Source organism: Siphateles boraxobius, unplaced genomic scaffold, assembly GCF_051911475.1.
Source record: "Siphateles boraxobius isolate OS27281-9 unplaced genomic scaffold, OSU_SipBor_1 8, whole genome shotgun sequence".
Classification (NCBI taxonomy): Eukaryota; Metazoa; Chordata; class Actinopteri; order Cypriniformes; family Leuciscidae; genus Siphateles; species Siphateles boraxobius.
Window position 1 is genome coordinate 6,979,779 of NW_027509208.1, and position 10,262 is coordinate 6,990,040.

Consider the following 10,262-nt stretch of genomic DNA (forward strand, 5'->3'; position numbering starts at 1 on the left):
ACCACATTCCTTATGTACATGTTGTTTGAAAATATGATTTGTTAATATTTTATTTAGCTTCTAATCTGTTTTTATTTAAAGATCATTTAACATGTTTACAAAGCAGTAGTATGTATTTTAATATTGTGTAACGTCTAATGGCCAGGGATGGTGAAGACAATAAATAAAGATATGGACTGTGACGTTTTAATTATAGATACCAAAAACATGGTTAACTTTTTGCGATAGAATGATTTTAAATATGTATTGTACGCCTTCGCCATGTCAGTGACACTGCATGCATAGAAACGTAAATATTGGAATATCTAGTGTGCAAAGCAGCGTTGTTGTATTATGTTTGCATAACTAGACAGTGTTAAATATGGATCTTCAGATTTCTGAGCAGGCAAACCGTCACTTCTGTAGAGATACACACAAAAGATTGTAGCTTCACTCGGGATGTAATATCCATGATATGGCAGAGATTCCAACATTACATCATGTGAAATGAAGCACAATTTAAACATTTCTACATCATCACCTATAGAGTCCCAATGTGCAGTGGTTCATATTAAATAGAAAACAAATCCATATTTGTGGTGCCATGAATTAGATCTCATCTCACTTGAACATTAACATACACCACAGAAGCACATTTATGGATATTAACTGGCTGTTTTCCTTTCATGTTTTTTAATAAGTCTCTACTCTTTGTGTTGTGATGAAATGCCATTTAATTTGTGAAATAAAAGTTTTAAGAGGATATACACAATACAATTAATTGAAACATTTCATCAGTCTGGATTTGGCAGGGGTTCCATCTTCCACTAATGTTTTTAGTCAAACTAAAGCTTTACAACTACCCAGAGTCTGACGTCCTTGCAACGTTTTATCATTCATATAAACTTGTTTCAGTTTATTAGTTAATCAGTTATTATTATGAACATGTTCTTAAATGTTGATCTCAATCTCCACACATCTTACCATGCAAGCAACATGCTGAGAAAAGTAGGCAAATAAGCAAGACGTTAAGGATATTTTCCACCAAAGTTTATTTCCATTCAGTTTAAATAAGTGTATACTTCATAGCTTAAATCTTATGCATTTCTCATCTTCATTCACAGTCGTGTACAAACCAAACAAGATATAGTAAATATTATAACCTAGAAGCTTTATTTCAAGTAGTTATGAAACAGAATTGGGGTCAATGTCACCTCCTTGGGTTGGTCTGAAAACACAAAAGGCATCACTGCAAAGATGGAAAGATTTTTTTCATCTATCTTGACCCTTAAGCTCAAGTGTGCTTTTGAAATATCCCAGAAGGCTTGTGACAAACTGAGCAAATACAGGGAGTACTAACTTCTGCATCTGACCTTATCAGTGCAGCAATTGCATCAACCCAGAGCACTCAACCGCCACAATATGTTAAATTTTACTTAAATCTTTAATTCTTGCTTTTATTCAAGTCGTAACGGAGGTGAAACTGCATTACCCTCAATTCTGAGAAGGAATCATATCTGTGTGATGAATCATATGCAGCAGCAGTGAAAGCATTGACTATGTTAATTGCATGACAAGATATTGAAATGTTTCAGCAAAACTGAATATCTCAGTCTAACAATCCCCTCCAGGAATCTTGACCAATCTTTTACTTTCACACTCATTATACTTTTAAAGTTAAAACATCCTATTTGAGCTCTATTTTTTTTTTATTAAGACAGATGAATTCATGCCTTGCTCTATCTGTACTGGTCGTGTACACTTTTAAATGTTATGTATAGTTTTCAGTGTATCATACAATGATTAAAATAATCTGATTATTAACAATGCAGCTAAAGAAGACAATTAAGCGTGAAAAAGTAGCACAGTGCAAACACAGTCCTGTTTTGTCAAGCATTTCAGAGGAAAAAGAAACGGTTCATTTAATTAAAAAAAAGAAGAAGAAAAAAAAGAGAGAAGAAAACCAGTAAAACAGTGTTAAAGAAAACCGACAAAATGATCCTAAACACACGGCACTACCTCCTCTTCAAAGCCACACTTCTGCTGCCTTTGTTCCCTCCGCCGGATTTACTGGAGCCCTTGGAGAACAATTTAGTCATCAATTCAGAAACATCTGGTAATTCTGGGTTAGGGTTCAACATATTCATAGATTGCTCCATTTCCTGCAGGAAAAAAAACAGACAAAATTGTATGAATAAAGAAATATACAGTGGATGAGGATGTCTATTTAGCTTATGTTTTGTATTACCTTTCTCATCTCAGGATCATTAGTATTTACTACCTTTGGGAGCAGGACAATGATTAATAAAGGAAGGACCATCATCATAACCTAAGGACAACAAAAAAAAATAAAAGTGAAGTCACAATTAGAAACCATCAGCAACACATATTTCGTCACAGATAATTTATACTATTATAAATGGCCCTGAAAATGTGCATTTGTATAACTGGTAACGCTTTACAATAAGGTTTCATTAGTTAAATTATACAAATAAACTAAGAATGAACAATACTTATATAGCATTTATTAATCTTAGTTCATGTTAATCTCACCATTTACAACTACATTTTTAAGATCAAACATTGTATCTGTTAACATTAGTTAATGTACTGTTCACTAACATGAACATTTTTATTAACGAATTAAAGGTTGATAAATGCTGTAAGAAATATTGCTAATTGTTAGTTCATGCATATAGAGATGACTTACATAGTCAAAGAATAAGTAAACAAAATAAACCAGAAAACCCCGACCGATAAATTTCCAGTCAAATCACCCACACACACACACACACACACACAAATCATATGATCACCATTGGGTTCATCAGAAAATCAGTCCACCCCCAGGTTTCCCGCTTCATGAAGTATGTGTGTGGACCACCGGATCTGATCTGAAGAGGGTATGGCTGTCGAAGAACTTCAGAGGTTTTGATGTAATTCACCAAGCGTGCCCTGTGGTTCAGCAACATCTTGATATTAACTGAGGTGTTTGAGACGTGAATAGACAATCATGTTAGAAGGTAGAAGAATTCAGAATGTTAGCTACCTCATTTTCCCTTTGGAGGTAATGTCCACCCGAACAGGATCAAATCTGAAAGCTGGTGATACAATTTCAACCACATATGAGCCAGAGGGCACATCGTTGACAGCAAAGCTCCCATCAGTCCTATAAGGCAAAATGATGTGGTTAATTGTGTCATCTTAGCAAAACCTAGTTTAATAAAGGGATGTTTTGAAACCCCTGACCATCCAATCTGAATTGATCATGCCCTGCAAAGACATTTACATATACCTTCACATTATATTTTACAGTAACACAACCCAAGACGGATTTATAAATCAGAATGCTTCCAACAAGATCATTATAAATGAGATTATCATTGTCATTTTTAAGACGCTACTGCAAATCGTGCAACACTCACACATTCATATTTAACGTTACATCGCTCTTTTTGACGTTAGCATTGCTGGCGCTATAACTCACTTAAGAAACCCAACATATTCCTCCCCCTCCACCAGGATTCGGGCTGTGGAGATCCAGTCTTGTGTTTTCACTCCAGGAACGACCGCTCGTCCTTCGATTTTGAAACGGTCTCCATTCGACAGAGAACCTGCTACGGGCCCCGGCTCTGTGTCAGAAAAACCCCATGACAACGCAAACAGAGCTTGCAACGCTATATATAAATCTAATAGTCGTTTAATGTATTGCATCGTGCTTTGTCACACGATATATACGACGTACAATAATCCACAATATTTCACAGCGCGTCAATATGAACCACAGGAATAACACTCAGTTGAAGGAAGAAAACGGTAAACGGATGTCATAGAATGCAGAGACCGGAAGAACATGTTACACGTGATTATCGTTGAGGCGGGGCTTTTGATGGGAGTTCCGAGTCTGACTCGTTTTCGTGAATCCGTTCTTTCCTTCAAACAGTTCATATAATAAATGGTTTAAACGCCACTTCAGATTATTTTACATCATGACATTGTGTTGCATCATATTAAATAATCCTAATCGTTCCAGTAAATTCATATGTAGGCATATATTGTCGTTTATTGCGTTTTATTTGATCATTTTGTATTTCTTTGTCTCCCAGTTCAGTTTGTTGCACCCATGACAGAATGTGCGACTAGCTTAAACCCAGTTTAGTGTGTACGTTGATCAATTATTTTAAACCCCATACAATTCGAGACAAATATAGATTTCCAGTACTTCTGCTACTGCTGAGAAATGTAATTTATTGTTCGTCCCAACAGTGAGTCAAGCCTTGGAATGCTCCTGTCAACTCAATCATCCGTTCTCGGTTCAGTCTCGTAAACGAATCGTTCAGATCGGTTTCGTGAATTATCTTTGCATCAATATTATTGTAAAATACTGACTTAACTTTTTTTTTGTCAGCAAATTTTGCACGCTTAATTTTTGGTATTATTCAGCCACAATCTTTTCTCTCACAATCCACTACCCTTGTGATCGGGGTTCTGCCTGCACAGAATGGTTGGGAAATAATTCATATCTTAGTTAAATAACATGTATGTAAAATATAAATATTCATATAAACTTCAAAGTGGGAAAAAAACCTCATTCAGATTAAGTAAATTTATTTGAAAGTTCATTAAAAGAAAATCACCATGTACGCATTACACTCAAATATCCATTCATGATCGGCAATGGACAACAAAACGCTAATAACTTAAAACTCCTGCAATTCAAGTGCATGACTGAAAAAACATCTAATAAAGGTACACTTACACAATCACATCCACTTAAGCAGATTCACACCATAGAACTAGAAGTGCAACAGTTAAAACTTCTGCTTGGCACTTGGGTGAGTCGCCTGATTCCAGAGTCTCATGGAGTTGATTATGTGCCCCTAAGCAAGTCCACTTCAATGTGAAGCAGTCATTCAGTGCCTGCAGGAAGAGTTCCTCCTCCAGTGCTGAAATCGGAGTGTCTGAATTGTTCAGTTCATCATCCCCAATTCACTAAAGCCTACCGAGCTTCAGATTCACCAGCTCCAAGCCGATCAAAGAGCTTAAAATGCACCAAGAGTTTGTAGTGGTTTTCTTCTTAGTGTGCAACATTGATATATCAGCGCAGTTGTGACAAATATGATTCTATGACCTGCGAAAGAAAAGCAAAAGATGACCAGTAAGAGGAAAAAGGTTAAACTGATTTTTGTAAAGTTGCTTTAATTTTTTTTACTTCATTAAGAACTTCACCTTTGCCGTTTCACCTACAGTTCCTGGAACTGAGCTTAAGTGACTCTTTCCCTCCCAGAGTTCAAGCAGCATTGTCTTCATTGCCTGAACATTCCTGCTGGATGCAAACATTCGGTTACACCTCCCAACAAACATTTATTAGATGTTCTGCCATTTTATTTCCATATACATATAAAAATGAAGCACCTGTCATTTGAACAGCCATCACGCAAGCTTATGGTGTTTGTGGAGAGCTCAGACCACCAATTTTTTATGATAGATTGAACCCAGTGTAAAGCTACAATGAGGTGTCTGGAAAAGATTCAACAGTTTAAAAGATGAATTATTTTGGGCAGAACTTATAATGGCAACAGAAAGCAACAAATGTATATTATAATTATATCTACATATACTGTATGTGTGTGTGTGTACATGTTGTGTGTTTGTGTAAAAAGGTCAAAAATGTATAAAAAAGGTCAAAATACTTACTCTTCATATTTAGCATTAAGAATCATTTTTACTTGTGGTAAAAGGTCAACACAACAGCCTATTGAAATGCATGGCTGTTCTTCCTGAAGACTATAGAGAGAGAAACTGGTATGAAACAACATGTCTGTCAAATCTATAAACATGTCTATCAAACTTTGAGTTTACATGTTGTGAAAAGCTTTTAAATACATTACCTTTTAGTAATTACAGGCAAGCAGTCAACCAGCACCCCTGTGTCTTGTATTCTGGGGAAAAAGTGAAAATAAGTTACCAAATTACCAGGGTATTCTACTGACGACACATAAAATGTAGAATTGCAAGCATCAATATGTCAAAAAAAGGGCAATTCATCATACTGTAAAGACAAATCTATAAATATCAGCAATATTTCATTTACACTACTGTTTAAAGGTTTTTGGAGTTGATTCCCCCCCCCCATATTTTCAAAAAAGTCTCATGTTCACCAAGGCTTGATTTATTTGATCAAAAATACAGTAAAAACAGTAATAATGTAGGATGATTACAATTTTAAACAACAGTTTTCTATTTTAATACACATTAAAATGTATTAAAAAGCATTTTAAAACTCCAGTCTTTGGTATATGCTAATTTGGTGCTCAAGAAACTTTCTTATTAGTTTCAATGTTGAAAACAGTTGTGCTGCTTAATATTTTTACATTTAATAACCATGTAAAATTCTGTTTACTGTCACCTTTGCTGAACAAAATGATTCATTTTTCAAAACAAAATTATGGTAGCCTATAGAAGTGTATATTTTGTGTCATTTTGAACAGTTACAGTAAATGTCAAATTGCTAACCTGTTCAAATATGCCACTAATTCACTTGCGTTTTTCCGCCAAAGAGTCAAAGCAACATTCAGCCTGAGATTCCTTCCAAAGAGCACGTGAGTCGTTGCTTCATGGTCCTTTGATAACTGAAATTCAACAAATGATTAAGTTAATACAAATAATAGAGTTTTCTGATAGACCACACATAACAGATGCCCCAAAAATGGGTGGTGCTAACACAGAAACCGAAAATTCTCGGGACAGCAGCATTTGTCCAAATTTCAATCTTTTTTTTCATCAGAAACGATCTTAAAACAGGGCTTTAGGTGTAAAATACCGTACTTGTCCTTTAAGGGTGCACCAATTGATCAGTCGCCGATCGGAAGAGCCGATCAGATGACGCAAAACTTGTGAAAATTTTTTTATGCGCAGCTAAAATTACTTCACTATATTCACCGGTCTGGCAGTTCAACCAGGTGTCTGAAAAGGACAATAAATTTGCAATGTCATTGCGGAGAACGGAGACATTGCAACACGTCAGCAATGACAGCAAGGAACTGAAGCTGAGCGATTTTAGGGCATTTCTTTCCTTCACAGCAGTGTGCTTTCATTCCTCCCTAAAAGCCCAAACTTAACATCCAAATCAGCGATTGTCATTAAATAAAGTCTACTGCTAAACTAAATGATAAAATGATAAAAATGATTTTTAAAATTGCATTAAGCCATGAAATGATACTGTGTTTCCCAGGCGGCTTTCTGTGTACGTGCTCCAACAAGGAACACGGACGAGCAAAGTGATCGGGTTCATGCAGAAAACACACAGAAATACGTCAAAATGCCTGGCTTGGTGAGTATTCGCTAAAACACCATCGGTTATGTCTTAGGTGAACATAAACAGTAGGGAAATAAGTTGCATGTGTAACAGTATATCGGATTCATGCAATCGGTTTTCAAGTGACAGCAGCCTAATATTCTTGTGGCGTCTGTGTAATTAATGTTAATCAAACAAGAAAAGACAAAGAGAAAATCACTCATTGCTCTTTAGTAGATTAATATTTAGTAAATTGGTCTGTTGACAAAGACTGTTCTGTTTTTATTTTTATTATTTATTTCTCAGGAATTGCTATTATTTGTTCAGCTCCAAGCTGTTCCTAATCATATCTAGGAGAGGGAATGGAATATGTTGCACATGCTGCTTGCCAATAAATAAATAAATAGTTGTCAATTCATGATACTTTCTCATCTCTTATTTTTGTGTAGTATAAGCAACTTTTATAGTATTATTTATATCATTGATCGTATCAACCAATACGGCCGGTAATCAGCCCCAAAAATCCTGATCCAAAAATAGGAGTGGATAATAGAGGTGGACAATCATGAATAACAATCAACACAGGAAAATTTCCAGAACACTTGCTTAGAATGACATGAACCGTCAACAAAACAGCAAAAAACTGGCATCGGCATTCAGCTTAACTCACCTCAGTGAAATAATCACTGTACTTTGAGCCAGCTCCTGACATTTTTGAAGAGTCTGTTGAGTTCACAGGGAACCCACAGTTGTCACTGTAAAGAATAGCCTGGACGTCATCAGGGCAGGTCAGTTCATTTTCTTTGTTTGCCATGTCAGATGTCCTGCTTGCGGTGGGCGATCTCCGACATACTCTTGATCCCACTCCGGATTGGCGCGTTTTCTTCTTGCTAGCCAACGCTCGCTTTGCTTTACTGTATTTGTGCACACAACGGCCCACTGGAAATCTGAGGGATGGAGGATAAAACATGCTCATACCTAAAACATTTTCCCATGTGAGCTTGTCAAACCAAGGGATAACAAAAAGTTATTTAGTTTGCATTTGGCCCAAAAACATACCTCTCTTGATCGGTTTCGTCCTTAAGTGAATAATCCACCTGAAAAGAAATAATAGTTAAAGCTAGCATTCCTAAAGGCTGGAATCAATTACACGAGTTTTAACACCTGAAACGTTTTAAATCATACATAAATGTTTGCATCATACACACTAAACGATTGAGGACCACACAATACCAGACTTTTAAGCCATTCCCGAAAACAAACATACATTACAAACAACTGTCAGTTTTTAACCTATTCCTCTCTCACCTCCCTCATGTTTTTCTCATCTCCAGAACAAACCATACGTTTGAGAAGATCATGGGGCTGGGCCTGCATGAGCCTGTGGACTTCTGCATGACTTCCAACATGACTTCCAGTGGCCATAATAAGGGACTCTAGAGTACAATGCAAACAACACATTAGCTAGCACAGGATGCATGATGTTGTTAAAGCAAATAGCTGCAGTCTGTTTACTCAAAGCCTCGATTGTATTGCTTCCATTAAAGAGCTTGTAGTCATACTATAATCAAACCATCATTAACACGAGTCAACTGATCTTAATGAAACTTTAAAATGTAGCTAACGTTAAAGCTTTTGCCATTGTTATACAGTCTGGCACAGTAGTCAATGTAGCATATGTCTTCATCATTAACAGCTAACATTTTTTATTCCTACAACGTTCTGCGAACTTTTTTGATTATCAAGCTTATAACGTTAATAACCATTAGAAAAAAAAATGCTGTGTGGGTTCTCTTTATTTAGTCACAAAAAAACTCTTTTGTTGTTACAAAAACCTACAGAGAACGTTATTACAACGTAACGTTATTTTCAAGAAGTGATGCGTCTCAAAACCAATCAAGACAATACTATATACATGTTATGCACAGGTTATAACATCAATACTAACCTACTGTAAAGCATATATTGCATATTTTATTAACGTTACCAAATACTTTGTCATTTTTCAAACGGATGTCTTACCACGTAGCACGTTAACTTTTGCTGAGTCAGAGCACAAATCCATGGATCGTTTGAAACCCAACTAATACGTTTCAGAATAACAAGCTAATATTCCTGGTAAATGTCTGAACATCTGTCAGACGAAGCTTTAGGCCTCCGATGATATGACGTCGCTGTTTAGGTTTAAAGTCTGTTAGCACTAGCGCGCTAATTAAGTCAACTAACGTTACGCTTTGCCAAACAGTCAATAATGTGTGACTAAATAGCAAAAGACAAGTCTAGAGATTAATCTACACTCACATTGGCCTGTGCATATCAACGCAGTTGATAAAAACACACCAGATAGCTAGTTGCTAAACAAACAAGTCAGGCTAATCATATGCTAGCAAACAAGGACTTGGCACGTACAAAACATTTAACTTGTACGACGTTGTCAGCCATATTTCGTAAGCACCCACCATAACATTGTGTAAAGTTGTCTATGCATCCTAGAGCACGTTATATATCCGAGAGCATGTCCATGCACAAACAGGAAGAAACGGGAATATGAGTGGATTTCAGAGGGAAGGAAGAACCATTCAAATAAATACAAACTTGAAATGCTGGGATGGATGAAGCACCAGAGGATTGGTGGTTTAGCGACATCTGGTGGGGCATAATGGAACTGCGCGGCTTTGGAAAACAACATTTTAGAAGGGAAATGAATATCATAGTAACAAGTCAACAGACACTATGAAACAATACAAATAAAAGTATGAGATTTATAACATTACCAAAACGTTTTTAAAAAAGTACAAACTATTTGCAGATACAACTTCACGAGGTGCATCTCGATTTCAACAGTCCTGAAGGAATTTCCATGCATACCCTTTACAATCTAGTAGTCCAACACATCCATTTTGAGTCAATATCCAACATAAAATTCGAAGGCCCACCACCATATAGGCAGAGGATAAGATATTTCCTGTTTTAATTATGACTAAGC

General features: G+C 36.2%; 2 protein-coding genes across 3 annotated transcripts; both read right to left on the reverse strand.

Annotated features, from left to right (window-relative positions):
• Nucleotides 1-1,012: 1,012 nt before the first annotated feature.
• emc7b (ER membrane protein complex subunit 7b) lies at nt 1,013-3,839 on the reverse strand. Its single transcript, XM_077220815.1, has 5 exons — nt 3,467-3,839; nt 3,029-3,148; nt 2,796-2,934; nt 2,228-2,308; nt 1,013-2,141 (listed from the first exon to the last, which is right to left on the reverse strand). Exons 1-5 carry the CDS (start codon nt 3,691-3,693, stop codon nt 1,995-1,997), a joined length of 714 nt encoding a protein of 237 aa, XP_077076930.1. The 5' UTR covers nt 3,694-3,839; the 3' UTR covers nt 1,013-1,994.
• Nucleotides 3,840-4,570: 731 nt separating this feature from the next.
• katnbl1 (katanin p80 subunit B-like 1) lies at nt 4,571-9,880 on the reverse strand. Of its 2 annotated transcripts, none has more exons than XM_077220817.1 (10): nt 9,736-9,880; nt 8,585-8,712; nt 8,336-8,373; nt 7,947-8,223; nt 6,496-6,611; nt 5,871-5,921; nt 5,677-5,766; nt 5,395-5,499; nt 5,209-5,302; nt 4,571-5,110 (listed from the first exon to the last, which is right to left on the reverse strand). In XM_077220817.1, exons 2-10 carry the CDS (start codon nt 8,699-8,701, stop codon nt 5,078-5,080), a joined length of 921 nt encoding a protein of 306 aa, XP_077076932.1. In that variant the 5' UTR covers nt 8,702-8,712; nt 9,736-9,880; the 3' UTR covers nt 4,571-5,077. The 2 variants fall into 2 exon arrangements, with proteins under 2 accessions (XP_077076932.1, XP_077076931.1); XM_077220816.1 differs by having other exon boundaries at nt 4,946-5,110; nt 5,209-5,305; nt 9,736-9,867.
• Between the last annotated feature and the right edge of the window lie 382 nt (nt 9,881-10,262).

Bases quoted from the DNA above. Each gene is read 5' to 3' on its own strand.
- katnbl1 (XM_077220816.1), bottom strand. From the start codon at position 8,701: ATGGCCACTGGAAGTCATGTTGGAAGTCATGCAGAAGTCCACAGGCTC. The intron at 5,500-5,676 runs GTAAGTATTTTG...AATCTTTTCCAG, and splicing joins CTTAATGCTAAATATGAAGA to ACACCTCATTGTAGCTTTAC. The intron at 5,306-5,394 runs GTGCTTCATTTT...GTTTGCATCCAG, and splicing joins GATGGCTGTTCAAATGACAG to CAGGAATGTTCAGGCAATGA.
- emc7b (XM_077220815.1), bottom strand. From the start codon at position 3,693: ATGCAATACATTAAACGACTATTAGATTTATATATAGCGTTGCAAGCT. The intron at 3,149-3,466 runs GTGAGTTATAGC...TTTGCCTTATAG, and splicing joins GAATATGTTGGGTTTCTTAA to GACTGATGGGAGCTTTGCTG. The intron at 2,142-2,227 runs GTAATACAAAAC...TTTTTCCTGCAG, and splicing joins ATGATCCTGAGATGAGAAAG to GAAATGGAGCAATCTATGAA.